The following is a 21,045-nucleotide window of genomic DNA, read 5'->3' on the forward strand; positions in this document are numbered from 1 at the left end:
TCGTATATATTTCTATTTATAAATTCATATATAATTTAGTCATTAAATTTATCACTAAAATTTTATTATATGTTATTTTGATATTTCATCTATATAATATTTTACAATAAATAATCACACATTTCAAATAAATAAATAAAAAATTAAAACAGTTAATTTCTAATCCAAAAGTACCATACAATTAATCAAACAAATTTAACCATTAATCAAACTATAAGTAACTGATAAATTTTTAAATCCTACCACAAATAATTTAATCTTTATTTCTTCTATCCATTTGCTCATCTCCTGAATGAGACCTAAACTCTGAAAGGTCAAATTAGTTTGACTTCTCAATGCAGTTGTTATGACAACAGTACAACACTGTCATTTATGTATGCACTTGGATATATACTTTCAACTTTTGCATTAACCGACTGTGTGTAAAGAAGAAAGCAGTCCAAACTTTTGAGATGAAATAGTTGCCAGTGGTGGTGGTGTAGTCATGGAAAGACTGGAAGGTGTCTTTCCAGCTGCTGCATTCTTTTTCATCTGGATGGAGAAATAACAAAATTCAAATACAATAAACATAATATTCACCGTGCTATAATATAAAGGAAGCATTTTGAGGAAATTCTACAAACGTGAGCAAATCCATCTCTAATATAAGTCATAAATGCTTCACTCGCTTTTTGGAGCTGGGCAAATATATCTATCTATAAATAAAACCAGAGGTTTCAGCATGCATAGTACAACAAAATATGCAAATGAAAGGAATAATATTAGTAGTATTTGGAACAAGAAATTCACTTTGGGATAGAGTGAGTAATTATATTGAGTTTATATAAGGTACGATCACCTTGCTCTATCAGATTTACCAAAAGATTTAGGTCAATATAAGCAAATATGATCTACTGAGGTTCCCATAAAAAGATGATTCTTTATAGCAGTATCTCAAAGTTTCACTAATTCATGCAAAACAGTTTCAACCATATCAAAGATATAAATTTTATTTAATATCAACGATAAAAATTTCATTTAAAAAAAAGCTTAAAATGTGCTTAGATTTGATATAAGAAAGAAAAACCTTGGAATGCTAATAAAATTTTGGAACGTGGGAATTGCCTCATTCAAGTAAGCTAGCCAACTGGTTTTTATATAACAGGAGCACAAGATGAATAAAACAATCTTGAATCTACCAAATCAAGGCGCCTTTATAACAATAAAAAGCATAGTCAACCTAGTACTATGTGGAAGGAATGTTAGCGCTCATCTAACCTCAATGAAAAATATAATAAACCACATAAATCAAGAAAAATTACCATTATTCCGCTTCGATTGACGACATCTTGTCTCTCCCATCCATCGCAATGGCGAGTGGATGTAAATCACTGACAGTGCAATAGACAAGATGCACGCTGGAGATAGAAGAATGATTGAGAATCGGTCAAACCCCTAATTAGGATTTGCACAATAGAACAATTCACGTACTCACCCCCGTGTGAGGCAGCCGTGGGCGTCTTCATGATCGAGAGAGGCGACCTTGGGGCCGCTGCGCAAGGCGGCCGTGGGCGTCCTCGCCTCCGCGTAAGGGCCAGCGAGCATTCCTCGCCACAACGGAAGGGGGGCGTCGTCCTCGTTGCAACGCGAAGGGGTCCGTTGTCCTCGTTGCAACGGGAAGGGGCTCGTCGTTGTCCTTGCTGCAGCGCGAGGCGACCTCTGACGTCCTCGCCGCTACGCAAGACGGTCGCCGATGTCCTCTCTGCAGCCGCCTTGCGCAACGCAAGGTGGCCACCGACGTCCTCACTGCAGCGCGAGCTGCGCGACCTCGGGAGTCAAGAGTGCGAAGGAGAGGGTTAGGTTACCGAGAAAGGAATTAGGCTAAGAGGGAAATAAAGTATTGCGAAAAGAAATTAAATATGATTAATAAGTTTAAAGAAAAATTAAAATTTATATATTATTTTAAATCTATTTTATCTTTTATTTGTAATTTTTATTTATAAAAATTTATTTTCAACTTTATCTAATATTTATTTTATATTACATTTTAAATTCATCTCTAATTTATATAAATTTAAAATAGATTTTATTTATCTTAAAAATATGTCTCTAATTTGTAATATGTATTTATTTTTATTTATAAAAAATATTTATAATTTCATCTCAAATTTATTTAAATTACATTTTAAATTAATCTCTAATTTACGTAAATTTAAAATAGATTTTATTTCTATCTTAAAATTCCATCTCTAATTTATATAAATTTGAAATAAAATTTTCTATCTCAATTTTTTATTAAATTTTAAACGATATATTTGATAGAAATTATATTATTTTAAATTTCATAACAAATATATCTCTAATTTAAATCTGAAACCTATTTTATTTATATTTAAAAAATTATCAATAATTTATATAAATTTGAAATTGATTATTTTTTATGTTAATTATTCATTAAATTGTAAATAAATTTATGACAGAAATTATACAATTTTAAATTTTATTTGTAACAAATAAGTTTTATACCGAATGTGGCTCTAATTTATATAAATCTAAAATTGATTTTAATTCTATTTAAACAAAATTTATCATTAATTTATATAAATTTAAAACGGATTATTTTCTATCTCAATTTTCATTAAATTTTAAATAAATTTTGTGACAATTTATAAGAATTCAATTCTGCCTATAATTTATATTTATTTTTTCAATAAAAATTTATTTATAATTTCATGTCAAATTCATTTCAAATTCTGTCTCAAATATTTTTTTTTCTAAATATTATATTTTATTAAAATGAAACGAATTAATAATTTTGTAACAAATCCATCTCTAATTTATCTAAATCTAAAATAGATTTTAATTTCATATCAAAAATCTATTCCAAAGCCATGTTTTCTCGTAGCGATAGCATCCCCTGCATTCACATGTACAAACATCTCATAATTAAATTTGAAAGAAACAATGATTAATTTCTCCCAAAAAACAGAGGATTGAGTTCCCCACGCTCATTTGAAAGAAGGAATGGGGTCTCAAGGAGAGAATATCAAGGGGGCAAACATTAACAGTTCAAACATACATCCACACTGAAAAAAAAAGAATCTAAAATATAATGCAGCTGGCTAAAAATGTTGGGAAAAGAACTGCAGTAGGCTACTAGTACAGGATGATAGTTTTGCTTCACAAGCTTTCCACCTAAAATGGTGCAAATTCTCAGGGAGCAGACGTCATGTAACCCAGCGTGCTGATGCAGCTGCTTCAGAAATAAAGCATAGTTAAAGATCCCCAGTAGATGATGCAGTGCTCATTCCTTGCATAAACAAATCCAAACACCAAGCAAGATATATACAAAAAATACAATGAAAGCCATCTGTAGACACGTTGGAAGGTTTCATACCAAAACATTGTAGTCGTCACCAAAACCTCCAAGGGTCCTTAAATGGAGGAACATAATTTTCCGTAGGAGGGAGGAGACGAAAAGATTCTACCGTCTTTTGAAGTACAGGGCCCAACTGCAGAAAAAACCCAAATGTTCAGAATGTTACGGATTTGAAAGAATTTTAATTCTGAAACTGGAATCATATGATCCTGAAATCAGGGAGATAATAAAACCAATGGGATAGTGAAAATCAACAATATGTGAGTTTGAGCGTACAGTAACAATAGTGAATCCTAATCAAACAGAACGAGTTTGATAAATTCTAATGAACTATAAAATTTGGGGGGTGAGATAAGAAGTTGGAATCGTCTATGGAAAACTTGAAATATTTAAAAATAGTGAGGGTAACACAAAGTTTTAATGTAGAAATTAAAAAATAAAATAAAATATTTACGGACATAATACATTCACAATGGGGGAAAAAATGAAAATTTGAGGGTGAAATTAAAATCAAAAGAGTAAAATTAAAAATTAAAATATATGGGATTAGTAAAACTTTAGTGGTAAAGTTAAAATTAAAAAAAAAACTAGAGCAAAGTGTAATGTGAGAGAAATCTATAAATTTAGTGTAGTTTTTAAAGGGTGAAATAAATATTAAGAAATATTTAAGCGGGTGCATTGTAATTTTTATGCATGATATGAGGATAAAATCTCACATTTTGATCAAGGAGTATATTGTAATTTTATAGGGTAAAAATGTGTTACAAAATGAGGGATAACTGATCTTTTAAAAGTTTAGGATTGAAACAAAAATAAAAAATTTTTGATTGGTAAAGTGAAATTTAAGTGTCAACTTTTGGGGGCACATTGAGAGATTCAAAAATGATGATGGTCAAGTGAAATTTCAATTTCAAATTAATAATAATAAAAAATTAAGAGCAATAACTAAATTTGTAAAATGGTACAACGTGAAATTTTGAAGGTGAAATTGAAATTTAAAGTACAATTATATATTATAAATTTATTAAGTTTAGTGAAATTTCATGGTGAAATTAAAACTATATATCTCTAAAGGAATTTATGAAACTATTAGTGAAATGATTTAGGGTAAAATATAAAAATATATTTGACTACCTATATCCATCACCCAATTGGTCAAAACTGACCAATCTCAAAGCTTAGCTGACACTCATAGTTGCATCAATCAATTGAACCAAAAATGACAAAAGCATAGTGCTCATGGTTACATTAGTGTGTTGGTGCAATTGATCTCGGGTTAAGATTGACTAAACTCGAGTTGGATTTCGATGTTTAATCAATATGTTTGATGGTTGAGCAAGACGTAAATAGGTCAAGGTTGACTAGATACTTGATAGTGAAGAAATTCAAGTGAGTCACAATTGACTCGAAACTTGCTAGTTGAAAGTCCAATAAGAAGTTGGGCAAAGCAAAATACAAGTGGGTCACGATTGACTTGAAACTTGCTAGTTGAAAGCCCAACAAGGAGTTGGGCAAAGCAAAATACAAGTGGGTCACGATTGACTTGAAACTTGCTAATTGAAAGCCCAACAAGGAGTTGGGCAAAGCAAAATTCAAGTGGGTCACGATTGACTCGAAACTTGCTAGTTGAAAGCCCAACAAGGAGTTGGGCAAAGCAAAATTCAAGTGGGTCACGATTGACTCAAAACTTACTAATTAAAAGTCCAACAAGGAGTTGGGAAAAGCGAAATCCACAGTTGATCAGACACTTGACAATTGGAAGTCCAACAGAGAGTTGGCAAGAGTGAAGTCCAAGTAGGTCACTATTATCCGGGCACTTGGTAGTTAAGGCTAATAGAGTGTTAGCAAGGGTAAAATTTAAGTGAATCATGATTGACTGAACACTTAATAATGAGAGAAGTCCTAACAAGTCATGAAGAATTGGATGTTAGGCATGTGCGTGAAGTCTTAAAAGGTCATGGAGGATCAGATGTTATGTATGTGAGTGAAGTCTTAATAGGTCATAGAGGACCGGATGTTAGGCATGGGAGAGAAGTCCTAATAGATCATCGGATGTTGAGCACATAGTTGAAGTCCTAACGGGTCATAAAGGATCGGATGTCAGATATAATAAGAGAAGTCCAAGCAGATCAAGATGGTTCGAATATTTTGCAATGGTGAAGTCCCGATAGGTCAAGGTTGATCAGATGCTAGGAAATAAAAGTCCTAGTAGGTTAGAATCAACCGAAGACTAGATAAGGTAAGAGTTTAGCCTTGTAAGGATGAAACAAAGGTTTGAGTCGGTTGTTATAGGATTACCGGGCGATTGATGAGCCCTAAGTCACGAATTATTTATAGTATGAGCAATCGACTATTAGATGGTAGCAGTCGAAAGTTTTCCAATCGATTGATTATCAATTGACTGATAAGGGAAGATCAATCAACTAATGCTTTGATAGATGGAGTCGTTAAACTGATAGAGTAGAGTAATGTTCGAATTGTAGCATAATAGTCAATTGCAAAGGAGCAAGCAGTCAACTAATAGATGGATTCCAATCATGACAACAACCCTAAAAGAGGATTTTCGTGGAGATTTCAATAGTCGATTCTTTGAAGGTTGGTGACCTTTAGGAAGCAACCTAAAGTAACCACAACACGATCAAAGCAAAATTCTTCTGTGCAAACTTGTTTATTTCAGTTGCATTCGATATCCTTTATATATTTGTGTTCGACTTGTATTGTTTGTAAGAACATATTTATAAGAGGTTTCTCCACCTCTGGAAGATCTTCGACAAAAAGAAAGAATAGTGATGCTACCTAGAGGTTTATCTACCTCTAGGCTGTAAAGTAGGAATAAAGGGCTCCGAACCACATAAATTGAGGTATTCTTGCGTTTGTTGTTAGGATGTGTTTTTATTTCCACTGCATATTAACCTTTTGTAGTCAAGCATGATGTGTGTATTTCATGCATAGTTTTTAGTATTGTTTTGCATACCTTTAATTTCATCACATGAGCATATCTTGCATACTTTCATTCTCTTTTTGTTGCTTTTACTCTTTTCATTCAGAGATTTGCTCTTTGTACTTTTAAATTGACAGGACGTGAAACCAAATCTTAATTAGAGCTAAAACACCTTGGAATGAAAACTTACATCAAAGAACACGCTCTAGTTGTGCCCCATGACACGAGCGTGTTCCTCTAGCCAAAACCAGATGTGAAACGGAGCAACCATGACGATTCCAGAGCCTGTCACGCCATAGTCGTGCCCCCAGACACGACCGTGTCAATCTCTGTCGCAGACAGGCCTTTCCAAATCCTATCAAATCCATGATCTTCATTCCCGAGCCGCACGGTTTGGCGGTGCCCGCTAACACGATTGTAGTAGGCCTTGTCTCTTGCTGCTTTGGCGCAACACGACTTGGCAGTGGCTTGTGGGCGGCACCTCGCTACTTTAGGAATCCATAATAGATTTGGACACGTTTGGAGGGCTATAGAAGGCTCTAAGAGGCTCTTGAACCAGGGAGGAGGTGTTTCATCGTGAGTGGGAACCCTAGGAAAGTTGTTTCCAAGGAGCCTTAAGTTTCCGTCCACCATAGAGCTTGGAGTTCTTTTAAAGACGCTGGCAACCATCACGACTAAGCTTTCTCTTCTCTTCTCTTTGCTTTAAGTTGTAGAATGTCTTCCCTCTTGTCTTCCGTTTGTAACTCCATTTCCATAGAGTAGTACTCTAAATTCTAAGATTAGGGAGTAGCCCAATGTATTGTTGACATTCGTTTTATTATATTTCTTTGCTATATGATATGTTTATTCCATGGTCCGACTTTATTGCGCATACATGACTAACAGTACATCTTCATATCTCACGGGAGCGGGAAAGGACCGAAAGGTGAACCCAACTCTCCGACCCATAAAAATCGAGACGTGAGGGGTTGTTTACGAAAGTAGTACAAAACCTCACGAGGGTAGCATTGACTATCACAAAGCTTAATGGGTTTACCCTGATTCTGTATCATGAAGTAGGGGATAGCACCTGTGTGTAGTATCATGATAGGGGCCTCCCTGAGAAAGCAGTCGCTTTAGTAAGGTAACCCTGAAAGTAGACATCACGTTTGGGTAGACACACCGGTATAATTCCAAAAGTCTATACCGGTCACCTCAGGATAGACCACCTGCATGTGTATAAACATTAAGGCAAGAGAGTGAATAGTATTTAGTGTGCTAACAATCTTCATAGCGAAATCGAAATCCTAGGATTGCGCCTAAGACCAATTTTCTCATACCACTTCTCGAATTTTCTTGATTCGTTTTCTTTCTCTTTCAACTCTTGTGTTTTCGATCGTCTAGATAACCTACTTCACGATTCTGACTAGTATTTGATTTGCCCATATGGGATGGATAATCTTTTATTATTTGACGACGGTCGTGCACTTACGGTTTTTACCCATCAAAGCACATGATCAATAAACAAGAAATGTGAATCACTATTCACCCCACCCCAGCGCCGTCAATGGACATGACACATGAACTGTCTAATTTCCATCTGTAGATCGGTTAAACCTTAAAACTTAATTCACATTTGTGGTTGCATCAATTGATTGATGTCCATAATTGATTACACCCAAAACCACATATCCTGGGTCTTTATTATTGTTGAGTCAATTGTTTGGTAATCATAAGTCAACTAGCCTAAAACCACAAATTGAGCCAATAGGATTTTAGGTTTTCCGATTGTCTACTAAAGCTCAATCATTCCAATGATCGAGTTTTGCCTATGTTTAAGTTCTACACACGCCCTTAAGCATACAATTCACTCAAGACTCAAAGCTCACCAAAGCTTATAATTTGCCAAAAGGCATTCGTGCATGCGAAACTTCCATGTCTCGAGTCTCATCGTCTCATCGTCTCTTGGTTTTTGTTGCCTAGCATTCAGTCCGCTAGGACTTCATTGTTGTTAAGAATATGGTCCTCGACCTTCCTAAACTTCCTTGCCTAGCATAAGACATCCGATTTCCTTAACCTGGACTTCATCCAAATTAAGAATATGATCCTCAACCTTTCTGGAATGCCTTGCCTAACATCCAATCTCATGACCTACTAGCACTAAGTATCAGGTCCTTGTCGACCTACTTTGATTTTTATGATTACACTAGCATACCTATCAAGTTTCTTCCATTTGCATGCTTGACACACCATGTAAGATAAAAAATAATACCTAAGTTAAAACTTGGTCCAAATATTGAAACCACATACCCCTTTCCTTTTGATATTTGACAACTCATTTAAGTCAAATAAGAGCAAATATACATCCACAAGTAAGAAACATGTACGTGGAAAAAAAATAATATAAGAAGTAATGCAACATCAAATAAGTATAACTTAAACCTATCTTCTTCCCCTTGTCATCCATCAAAAATAGTTATAACATATAACCTCAAGGATCAAAGATCCCTCTGGCTTCCCCTCAAGAACGGCACATGGATCAAAATAATGATAAGTTATATGATAAGTTCAGAGGAATCTAGAGTCACATCATCTGAAAATGAGAAGTGTTTCAATGCGTCAGACATCACCCAGTTGACTAGACTAGTCGACTAGTGTTTGTTTTCTTTAATTGAGCTGAACTTAAGAGAAGTACCAGTAAAACTATATTCATCAAAAATTTATAGGATGGGTGGAACACACCTAGTCCAAGTATCCTATGTGGGAAAAATTACTTTAAAAAAAAATTCTTAGGGGTTTTGTCAGTAAAAATTGATTATGGTAAACGCCAACCATGTATCAAGAGGGCGGTATTACAGTAAATTGTTCTGCTAGTCCTTTATCATGGGCGATAGGGCGGCAAAATACAAAGGTATTTGGACATGCATGAGATAGTCTAATGGACAATTAACTAAGACCTACAAATCAATAAAGGCATATTCTAATCGTGTTTAACTTGGCTAATTTGATGACTCATACAAACTGTATAAAGTGAACACACACAAGCTGTATACAATGTACCATGTACATCATCAAATTAGGAGGATCACACACAAGTGATAACAATAATAAGAAAACACAAGCTACTAGTACAGAAAAAAAACATGCATCATAAACATAAAAATGTTCATACACATGGAAGTGCAAATAGTGTATTCTAATGGACAATTAGCCAAGACCTACAAATCAATGAAGGCATATCCTAATCGTTTTTAACCTCACTAATTTGATATGACTCAAACAAAGTGTATAAAGTGAAAACACACAAGTTGTATGAAATTTACCATGCACATCATCAAGTAAGAAGGATCGCACATAAGTGACCACAATTGTAAGAAAACACAAGCTACGAAAAGGAAACATGCATCCATAAACATAAAATGTTCATACATATAAAAGTGCAAATAATCATCACTGAAGAGAATGAATATCAAATACAAGCATATATGACATCAAACCAAAGTGCAACTAAAAGCCGGTGGATGTTGGCCAATATGTCACTCCCTCATCATCTCACACATCTCGAGTTGCCAATGTTGGAAAACGTTGAACTGGGAGCTGAGTACAAGTTGAGTGTCAATCGTTCTATATTCCCGGTCAAGCTCAACTAGGTGAGTGTCAACTACCTCCTCGAAGTCAACCATATGAGCAAATCCAATGTTCATATTCTCCTCCATAGGAAATGCTCATGGATCAGGCTGATGGCAATCTAGATATATCATCGTCATCATCAACTCTCGCCTATTCTGCAGCATGGTGAGCTTCCTTCTATCCTTTGATCATGTCGGTCAAGGAGAGTTGATAGTAGTATTCAGATACTACTTTGACATTTCTCCTAGATACATTAATGCCCCCAATAATACTAGGAATGTAGTTATGATGTGGCAAAATAGCATGTAAATCTTCCCCTAAGTGGGATTAATAAAATAAGTGATGTAATGGAAGAGTAGAAGAGTTATGTCTATATCCGTGCATTGTTTTTAGAGAGTACATCATTGAATAAATTAGGTCTACACTTGTGATTTAATTTGTGTATCTAAGTGTGGGGCTTAAGTGTATTTACATGTAGTATTTGATGATTCAAGGTTTAAATTAGATCGGAGAAGGTTAGTATGGAACACATGAGGTACCGTAGGACAAGGACAAAACAAAGGGATCACAAGACAAGAAATCAAAGATCATTGTGTCGAGAGGTAAAAGATGCGAATGAGCATAAAGGATGACACGAAAAGGGAGCTAAGAGGCTCCGTGCATTCAAGGAACAAGGACTTCGGTAGAAGAGTATGAAGAACAAGCAAGTGGAACGAGAAGGATGGCACATAAAAAAAGTTGGAGGATCTGGTATATCCAAGGGACGAGAATTCTAGCGGCAAACTATTGAAGATGGCAAACGGTTGTTGTTGTGAGTTGAGAGGTGAGTGAACTTGTAATTGGGCAAGAGTAGAACTTTAATTACCAATCCACCAAGGGTGGCAAACTCACCAATTAGATAAATCAGAGTTAAATTATCATTCATCTAAGAGTCAATCGACTAGAAACTAACTGTAAGTTTATCTTAAGTGGTATAGTTGACTAACAGCTTATAAGCAGTTGACTGCAACTTCAGAATCAAAATGGTCAATACTAGAAAAAATGATGAAGGCAATCCACTGGCGAGCAATGTTTATTCAACTAATGACCTTGGATGAAGTGTTCATCGCAAGATTCAATCTGATGTCCGGAGAAACGATTACACTAGTCAACTGTTGATGGAAAAGTGATCCACTTATGGTCTTGGATGAAGTCGTAGTCGCAGGAACAATCGCAAGCAGAGAAGCGATCAATCGACTAATCTATTTTATTGTTCTTTTGTTGAGGAGCTTTCTTACAAAGCTCTAATTCCTTGTCATACTACTCTAAGATATAATCGACAATTCTGTAAGAGATTTCTCCATCTTCGATATTTTATTGAAGATGAGAAAGTAAAAGGATTCCGGGAGTGATCTTCCAAAAGATCATTAGATCATGGACTAGGAGCCTAGGTGTTGTTGAACCATGTTAAACCACCTAACCACGTTAAACCAATTGTACCATTGCATACAACATGTGCTTATTTTCTGTATATATTTTCCACTATTAATGTTTTTATGAACTTGCTAAGATTGTAGTAGGATAAAAATAAATTTTATTTGTGGCACCACATTCACCCTCCCCTTTAGCAATCCAACATAGCACCATCACTTTTAGCCTCTTGCATGATCAACAGAAGATATCAAGTGATTCTTTCTATCTTCCATGTTGATCACGAGCATGCGAGAAAATCATGGCCGACCACGCAAATTGTGGTAAAATAGAGATAAAACTTTTCTGATCTTCATTCACAAAAATATACATTGTTTAGATACAAGTATGTCAACCAAAGAAATAAGGAAAACTACTCTAATAAAGCATATAATCGGGCTACAAATTAATCCCTACAAATTAGGGATTATAATTCATCTAATCCCATGAAATCAGTGATAAGATCTTTCCAAATATATATCCAAATCTCAACACTCTCCCTCAAGCGGGTGAATGGATATCTTCCATTCCAAGCTTGTTAATCATACGTTGGAAAGATATACCCAATTGTCCTTTTGTAAAAATATCTGCCAACTGGTCTTTGGTTGAGATAAATGGTGTGCAAATTAGCCTGTTATCCAGCTTCTCCTTTATGAAGTGTATGCTCACTTCAATGTGTTTCGTTCGGCCATGTTGCACGAGATTATGTGCAAAGCTAATTGTTGAATTGTTATCGCAATATAATCTCATAGGACCATCCCACTTTACTCTTGAGTCTTCCCAAACTATTTTTAACCACAACAATTTATATATTCCTAGTGCCATTGATCTGAATTCGAATTCACTTGATCTTGCCACTACACTTTGTTTGTTACTGCTCCATGTTACAAGATTGCCCCTAAGAAATGTATAATAACCCGAGGTTGATCTTCTGTCGACTAGAGAACCAACATAATCAACATCTGTATAGGATTCTAGTGTTATGTTTCTTGCTTTCTTAAGCAAAATTCCTCTTCTAGTTGAATTCCATGAACAACTTTGAGGTGCATCGTTCTTGGAATGTGCAAAAACTGGCTAGCCACACTTACAACAAAAGCTATGTCGGATCTTGTGTATGACAAATATATCAATCTTCCTACAAGTCTTTGATAGGAATTCTTATCAACTACTATACCTTCAGGGGCATCAGATAATCCATGGTTAGTTTCAATTGGTGTATCAATTGGCTTACACCCTAGCATTTCAGTTTCATTCAACAAATCTAAAACATATTTATGTTATGATATAAAATTTCCTTGCTTTGAATGAGCCACTTCAATTTCTAAGAAATATTTCAATCCGTCAAGCTCCTTAAATATCAAATTATTTTTCTAAGCACGGGCCCAATCTTTGCATTTCTTCGGCATCATTCCCTATTACTACAATATAGTCCACATAAACCAGTAATGCAGTTACTTCCCCTGAATTTGAATGTCGCACAAATAGTGTATGATCCCCTTGGAATTGCTTGTAACACGACGCGATCATTACAACAACAACAACAACAACCAAGCCTTTTCCCACTAAGTGGGGTCGGCTGTATGAATCCTTTTACGCCATTGAGCTCTATCTCCTATTATATCATCATCTATATTTAAATAAATTTTATCTTGTTTTATTGTTGCTAACCAAGTCTTTTTTGGTCTTCCTCTTCCTCGTTTTATATGCATGTTTATCATAGTTTCACATCGCCTAACTGGAGCATTTATTGGTCGTCTAAGTACATGCTCGTACCATCTTAAACGTGTCTCTCAGAATTTTTCCTCAATAGCTTTCTAATGCTCTCATTTCTTATTTATCCATCCTCGTATGTCCATACATTCACCTTAACATCCTCATTTCTGTAATTCTCATCTTCTGTTCATGTTCTCGAGTCATAGTCTAACATTCAACTTCATATAACAAAGAATTTTTCTTTAAGTTTTGGAGGTATTTTACGGTCACATAAAACACCTGATGCTTCCCTCCATTTCAACCATCTTGTTTGTATTCTGTGTAAGATATTTTTCTCAATCCCTCCATCATTTTGTAAAAATGATCCTAAATATTTAAATTTCTCGATTCCAAGCAACTCGTCCTCTCCTATCTTAACAATTGTTTCATTACTTCTAATATTGCTAAACTTAAATTCCATATATTCAGTCTTTAATCTACTAAGCTTAAAACCTTTCCCTTCTAGTGTTTCCCTCCAAGATTCTAGCTTAGCATTTACTCCTTCACGTGTCTCATCTACCAAAATAATATCATCTGCAAACAACATGCACCACGGTACTGTGTCTTGAATGTGTGCAGTGAGTTCGTCCATAATTAATGTAAAAAGATAGGGACTGATCTTTGATGTAACCCTATCTTTATTAAAAATGCTTTAGTTACTTCGCCTGAAGTCTTTACTTTGGTTGTTACATTCTCATACATATTTTTAATTAATTAATATATGTTACGCTAACACCTCTCTTTTCTAAAATTCTCCATATAATTTCTCTTGGGACTCTATCATAAGCTTTTTCTAAGTCAATGAATACCATGTGTAGATCTTGTTTTTGCTACCGATATTTTTCAATTAATTGACTAAGAAGATGTATAGCTTCTATTGTCGGCCTTCCAAGCATGAACCCAAATTAATTTTTTGTCATTGTGGTCTCCTTCCTTAATCTTTTTTCTATTACTTTTTCTCAAAGTTTTATAGTATGACTCATTAGTTTAATACCCCTATAGTTTGCATAATCTTGTATGTCTCCCTTGTTCTTATATAAGGGAACTAGAGTACTTATTCTCCATTGATCAGACATTTTTTTCATTTTCAATATCATGTTAAATAATTTTGTAAGTCATTCAATACCTTGTTTCCCTAAGCACTTCCATACCTCATCGAAATAGCATCTGGTCCAACGGCTTTTCCATTGTGTATCTCATTTAAAGTTTGTTTTACTTATAAAGTTTGAATTCTACAATAAAATTTAAATTTTCTATGCTCATTTGACCTACTTAAATTACCTAAGTTAAGTTGGTCACCTAAACTTTCATTAAAAAGTTGATGAAAATATCTCTTCCACCGCTCTTTTATTTCTCCATCGTTTACTAATACTCTATTACATTCTTTAATATATTTTATGTGGCTAAGATCTCTTGTTTTCTTTTCTCTCACTTTAGGTATTTTATAAATGTCTTTTTCCCCTTCTTTTGTATCCAATTTTTGATATAATCGTTCAAAATTTTCATTTTTTTGCTTCACTCACTACTTTCTTAAGTTTTTTCTTGGCTATTGTATATTTTTTTAAGTTTTCATCGTTCTTACAAATATATAATTTTTTATAAGTTATTCGTTTTTTCCTTCACTTTTTCTTGTACTTTCTCATTCCACCACTAAGATTCTTTACTTAGTGGTGCATGTCCGTTTGACTCACCGAGCACATTCTTAGTTACTTTTTTAACTTTGATATCATCTTATCTCATGTTATATTAGAGTCATTGTATATTTCACCTAATGTTTGTACTTCTATCTTCTCCTTAAATATATGTTGCTTCCATCCTTTAACTTCCACCACTTAATTCTAGGAATTGTATATATTTTCTTTCTATCGATACTATGTTTGAGGATATATCCAACACTACTACCCTATGTTGGGTAGTTAAGCTTTCTCCGTGGATGACTTTGCAATCTTTACAAATCTTTCTATCCTTCTTCCTAACCATAAGAAAGTCAATTTATGATTTATTATTCCCACTTTTGAACGAGACTAAGTGTTCTTCTCTTTTTCTAAAAATATATTAGCTAATATAAGGTCATATGCTATCGCAAAATCTAATATAGTTTTCCCTTCCTCATTTCTCGTTCCAAACCCATAACTCCCATGTACTCTCTCATATTCCTCATTTTTCACTCCGACATGACCATTTAGATCACCTCCTATTAAAATCCTTTCATTTGGTGGAATATTTTGTAATATTTCATCTAAGTCCTCCCAAAACCTTAATTTGGTAGCTTCATCTAATCCTACTTGTGGTGCATATACGCTAATTATGTTCATAGTTTCTTTCGCCACTATTATCTTAAGGGCTATAATTCTATCCCCTTTTCTAACTACTCCTACAACTTCATCCTTTAACAAACTATCTACAATAATACCCACTCCATTTCTTGTTTTACTTTTTCCAGTGTACCATAACTTAAAACCCGAGTTCTCTATCATCTTTGCCTTCTCACCTGTCCATTTTGTCTCTTGTACACATAAAATATTAATTTTTCTCCTAATCATCATATCTACTACCTCCATTGATTTACCAGTGAGAGTTCCTATGTTCCATGTTCCAAATCTTAGATTATTAGTTTTCCTATCATATTTGTTCTTATCTAACCTATGGTGTGAGAACTCTTGCCTATTTAACACTACACCCAAGTTCTCATGGAGATGTAGCGGTCCTTGCTGAGACGTTACAATCGGACCCTGTAACGCGAACTCTTGCATATTTATCACTACACCCGAGTTCTGGAGATGTAGCGGTCCTTGCCGAGACGTTACAGTCGGACCCTGCAACGCGTTCCTTCCGGGGAACAACCTAGCATTAGCACAATAGTTTAATGGATTCATTCATGAAATTTTGCCATAGTTTGACGCTGGCTGGCAACCTAACGCAACCCTCCTCCTTTATCCGGGCTTGGGACCGGCCATGACTGGTCATCATGGGCGGAGTTCATTGCTTTTGTAAATCTTCCAAACCAAGCCTTTGGGGACTGCTTGAGTTCATACAACGCCTTGTTTAATTTGCAAAGCATCCCAATTTCTGATTTAAATCCCGGAGGAATTTCCATATAAATTTCCTCCTCGAGATCACCATGCAAAAAACATTTTTTACATCAAAGCAAGTTCCATCCAAAGTTAGCTAACAATGACAAAAGTACTCGGATTGTATTCATCTTTGCAACCGGAGCAAATGTTTCCATGTAATCTATGCCATAGGTCTGGTTATATCCTTTTGCAACCAAACACGCTTTATATCTTAACAATGAACCATCTGACTTGTATTTAATTGTCAACGCTCATTTGCATCTAACCAATTTCTTCCCTTTCGACATCTTAACCAATTCCCAAGTTTTATTTTTCTCCAAGGCTTCCATATTCACTTTCATGGAATTTTCCTACTTCTTGTTCCCTAATGCTTCAGTTAAGTTTTTTGGAATGGGAATAGAATGTAAATTAGTAAGGGAGGCTCGAAGATTCTGGGATAAGTTCTGGTAAGACAAGAATGAATGCAAAGGATGTTTGGTGCATGTTCTAACTCTCTTTCTTAGTGATGTAGGTATATCACAATCATTTGGCTCTGTGGCAAAAAAAATAGTTGGGGGATGGAAACATTTGTACCCCTTTTGAGTGGAAGAATAGCCGATGAGTACACATTTAAGAGCTCTTGGGTCCAGTTTTCCCATATTATGCGGATGAATATGGACAAAGGCAATACTACCAAAGATCAAAGGGATCAGATTGTTTGAAACTGTGAAGTTAGGAAAGAATTAAGTGAGAATTTCCAAAGGACTTTTAAGCTCAAGGATCTTTGTTGGGGGTCGATTTATGAGATAGGTTGATGTAAAAACAACTACTCCCTAAAAATGTTTAGGAGCATTTTTATGAAATGAGGATGCTATTGTGATAGCAAGAAGATGGTCATTCTTCCATTCAGCTATCTCATTTTATTGAGGGGGGTAAACACACGAGGATTCATGAATGATTCCTTGTTTTTGAAAGAAAGGAGTGAGTGTTTGATTGAAGTACTCCCTAGCATTATCTGAACGAATTCTTTTGATTCCAACATTAAATTGAGTTTTGACAATGTGATAGAAATTCTGAAAGATAGTTCTTGCATCATATTTATTTTTCATTAGGTATATCAAGTCACTCGAGTACAATCATCAATGAAAGAAACAAGTCATCTTGCCCTAGAAATGTTAGGTACTGTAGAGGGTCCCCAAATGTCACTGTCAATAAGTGAAAAAGAAACAAATGCCGTTGTATTACTTATTGGAAAAGAAGAGTGTTTGTGTTTAGCAAGCTCGCAATCAATACAATGAAAATTCTTAAAGAAAGACTTGCTAACTAAGGACGGGAACATAAACCTAAGAACATGAATTGATGGATGACCTAATAGACAATGATAAAGTCAAACTTTATCTTTATTGAAAATGGTGGACAAACAAGATAAAGGAAAGGAACTCGCAACTCTAGTACTTCCACTGTGTTCTTCAAATGGTAAAGACCTTCACTTTCACTAGGATGTCTAATATTCCCCTTCGTGCCTAGTTCCGGAAATATACAATGAGATGGGTAGAAGATCACAGTACAATTAGAATCTCTAGTGAGCCTTTTGATAGAGACTAAATTGGTAGGGAGTTTGGGAACAAGAAGAACATTTTTTTGAGAGATTATCATTTATATAAACATCACCCTGACCTGCAACAGTGACAGTGAATCCATTGGTTACTGTGATCTTTTGGCTAGAACACAGGGTATAGGTAATGAAAATTTTAGAAGAATAGGTCATATAGTCTGTGGCACCCGAATTAATCACCCATGTGCTTAAATTTGAAGCATTAGGATAACAAGAGGTAGAAGAAATACCTGAAAAACCCAACGAGCATTACCTGCTATAGATGGTGCTTCACGTGCCCCTAAGAAATTCTTAAACTTAATATCTTCTTTGCTTAACCCAGAATTTGAGTTTTCTTCCCTGCTTGGATGGCTATTAGCAGTATGTGCTTATCCTCATTCTTTTTTAATTTTGCTGGAGAAATTTCTATTCATGTTTGGAGGTCTCCCATTTAATTTCCAACAAGTCTTCCATGACCTAATTTTCTACAATAATTGCACCAAAGAGATTCCCTTGACTGCTTGAAAAAAACCTTTGAAAATTCTGCTGGTTTATTGATTTCTTCAAGAGACTATAAAGTGATACATTTTGTCACAAGGGCTGACCCATTAGAGGTCTGATCTTCAAGCATAACACTCCTACCTTCTTTAGTGCGGATGATGGAGATGGTCTCATTTAGAGATGGTAAGTCCTCTTTTCCCAAGATCTGTATCCTTAGTGTATCAAATTCAACATTAAGGCCAACAAGAAAATCATAAATGTGTTTCTTTTCAAGGATGACCGCATTAGCCCCACACATTTTGATACACTGATAGTGATTTAATTCTTGCCATAAGCCTTATAAGAGGTTAGAGTACTCAATGATTGTACACTCTTCCTTGTTTCGTGGCTAAGGTTTTGGTCAATCTCATATATTTGGTCCGCGTCATGAATTTTGGAATATGTTTGCTTGATGGTATCCCAAATTTCCTTGCCTGTCCCAAGGAATATGCATGTGTCACTTATTCCTAGAATCATTGAATTCCACAACCACGACATCACTAATGAATTTGTTTCATCCCACACAACAAACTTGGGATCTTTTGAATCAGGTCTTGTGCATATTTCCTCTAAGGTTGTGTGAACAAGTTGTGACCACTTCAAATAATTCTTTCCATTCAATCAATATGCAGCTTGAATGTTATGTAAATCACCTGAAATGAGGGTTGGTTGATCTGTTGAGTGCATATCCCAAATATTTTCAGTTGTTTCCGACATGATTGATTAACCGGAATCTCAAAGAAAAGTGAAGAAATAATTGGGCAATACCAAGATCAATTCGATTGCTATGATACCATGTGGTAAAATAGAGATAAAACTTTTCTTATCTTCATTCACAGATTATACACTGTTTATATACAAGTATGTCAACCAAAGAAATAAGGAAAACTACTTTAATCAAGCATATAATCTGGTTACAAACTAATCCCTGCAGATTAGGGATCACAATTCATCCAATCCCATGAAACCAATGATAAGATCTTTCCAAATATATATCCAAATCTTAACACATCTTGTGTAGTACGACCGATACATTAATGCCGATAAGATCTCATCGTCGACACTATAACAGAATAGTAAAAATTCCCATATCCGATGGCATAGGTCAGTATCGAAAACACTAACATTATATCAAAGAGGTTTAGCTCTATCCTTTGAAAGAGTTATATGACTAGAGCTTTGGCCTCGACCTTTGAAAGAGTTTCATGATTACTTATAATATGAAGCTTTGGCTCGCTTTTTGAAAGAGTTACATGACTGCTCATGTTAAATTAAACAAAAATTAAATGATTCTACTATAGAGTTTCAGCTCAACACTCTCTAAAAGTTATTGCATTATTACTTATATTGAATTAATGAATTAATATATGCAACACTTATACTATGTGTTGGTGCAACATCCCTCAGAACCAAGCTGAGTCTTGGTTTGGGTTTAGATGTTTGACAATAAGATATTGATCGAAGAAGAGTCAAGTAGGTCAAGGTTGACCGGATACTTGACTGGGAAGTCCTAACTGGCAAGTTAGGCAGAAGGAAGTCCTAGTGAGTGAAGCTAGGCAGAAGGAAATCCTAGTGAGTGAAGCTAGGTGAAAGTCCTGGTGAGTGAAGCCAGGTGAAAGTCCTAGTGAGTGAAGCTAGGCAGATGGAAAACCCTAGTGAGTGAAGCTAGGTGAAAGTCCTGGTGAGTGAAGCCAGGCAAGGAAGGAAATCCAGATGGATCAAGGATGATCGGACATCTGGTGTTGGGAAGTCCAAGTAGGTCAAAGGATTGTTGGATACTTGGCAAGGAAGGAAATCCGGATGGATCAAGGATGATCGGACATCCGGTGTTGGGAAGTCCAAGTAGGTCAAAGGATTGATTGGATACTTGGCAAGGAAGGAAGTCCAGATGGGTCAAGGTTGACCGGACATCTGGTGGAAGTCCAAGTAGGTCAATGGAGTGACCGGATACTTGGCACGACGAGTAAAAGTCCAAGTGGGTCAAAGGATTGACCGGACACTGGTGGGGAGTCCTAGCAGGTCAAGGAGTGACCGGATGCGAGGCATAATGTACCAACAGTCGAGGTTGACCGGATGTTGGTTAGGAGGTTTGGGACTTGGTTTTGGGCAAAACCAAGTGTTCGATCGATCGTGGATCGATCCATCGATGAATCGATCGATCCTTTCTTCGAGACAGAAAGCTCGGATCGATCCGTGGATCGATCGAGGTGTCGATCGATCAGTCGATCGACGCGGCTCTTCGCGCGATAGCGCTGGATCGATCCGTGGATCGATCCAGCGCTTTCGCACGACAGGCGCTCGGATCGATCCGTGGATCGATCAGCATCTCGATCGATCGAACATTCGAATCGATCGGGATCCGACCGTTGCGTCGGGTTTAAAGCCGCAGGCGAGCGTGGTCTTCGGTATTGGCTTAACAAGCTCTTCTCAGATTCATTCCAGCTCCTCCACAGCTCTCTACAAGCACGTGATCGCCAGTTCTTGAAGGTTCTTGGAGGCTTTCCAAGTCAAGAGGCGGATCCATTGCAAGAGGAAGAAGTTAGGGTTAGGGTTTTTACTACACATCTTGTAAGCTTTTGCTTAACTTGTATTTCCCTTTCTTCTTCTTGTACTGAGAGTCTTGTAGGGCTTCTCCGCCCTCGGTAGTTACCGAAAAGGAGTGTTTCATAGTGGAGGGTGCGTGCGTGGTGTGGATCCTTGGACTAGTCACCTCTTGTGAGGTGGATACCAAGTAAACCAACCTTGTTAG

The 21,045-nt window shown here is 35.9% G+C and overlaps 1 protein-coding gene across 7 annotated transcripts in view; it reads right to left on the bottom strand.

The window, feature by feature from the left end:
• Positions 1-2,925: 2,925 nt before the first annotated feature.
• Positions 2,926-21,045, bottom strand: part of LOC122046886 (psbP domain-containing protein 5, chloroplastic-like) — a 36,956-nt gene continuing 18,836 nt past the window's right edge. For 2 of the 7 annotated variants that reach the window (XR_006130412.1, XM_042607822.1), the window contains exons 11-12: positions 3,377-3,491; positions 2,926-3,232 (exon numbers count right to left, since the gene is read on the bottom strand). Coding sequence is in view for 3 of the 7 variants with exons in the window: in XM_042607822.1 (XP_042463756.1) it covers positions 3,393-3,491 (99 nt within the window). In the remaining 4 variants the exon portion in view is untranslated. Of the gene's footprint in view, positions 3,290-3,376; positions 3,492-21,045 lie in introns of those variants that run through there. The other 5 variants (XR_006130413.1, XM_042607823.1, XM_042607824.1 and 2 more) reach the window with 4 other exon arrangements.

Source organism: Zingiber officinale, chromosome 2B, assembly GCF_018446385.1.
Source record: "Zingiber officinale cultivar Zhangliang chromosome 2B, Zo_v1.1, whole genome shotgun sequence".
Lineage (NCBI taxonomy): Eukaryota > Viridiplantae > Streptophyta > Magnoliopsida > Zingiberales > Zingiberaceae > Zingiber > Zingiber officinale.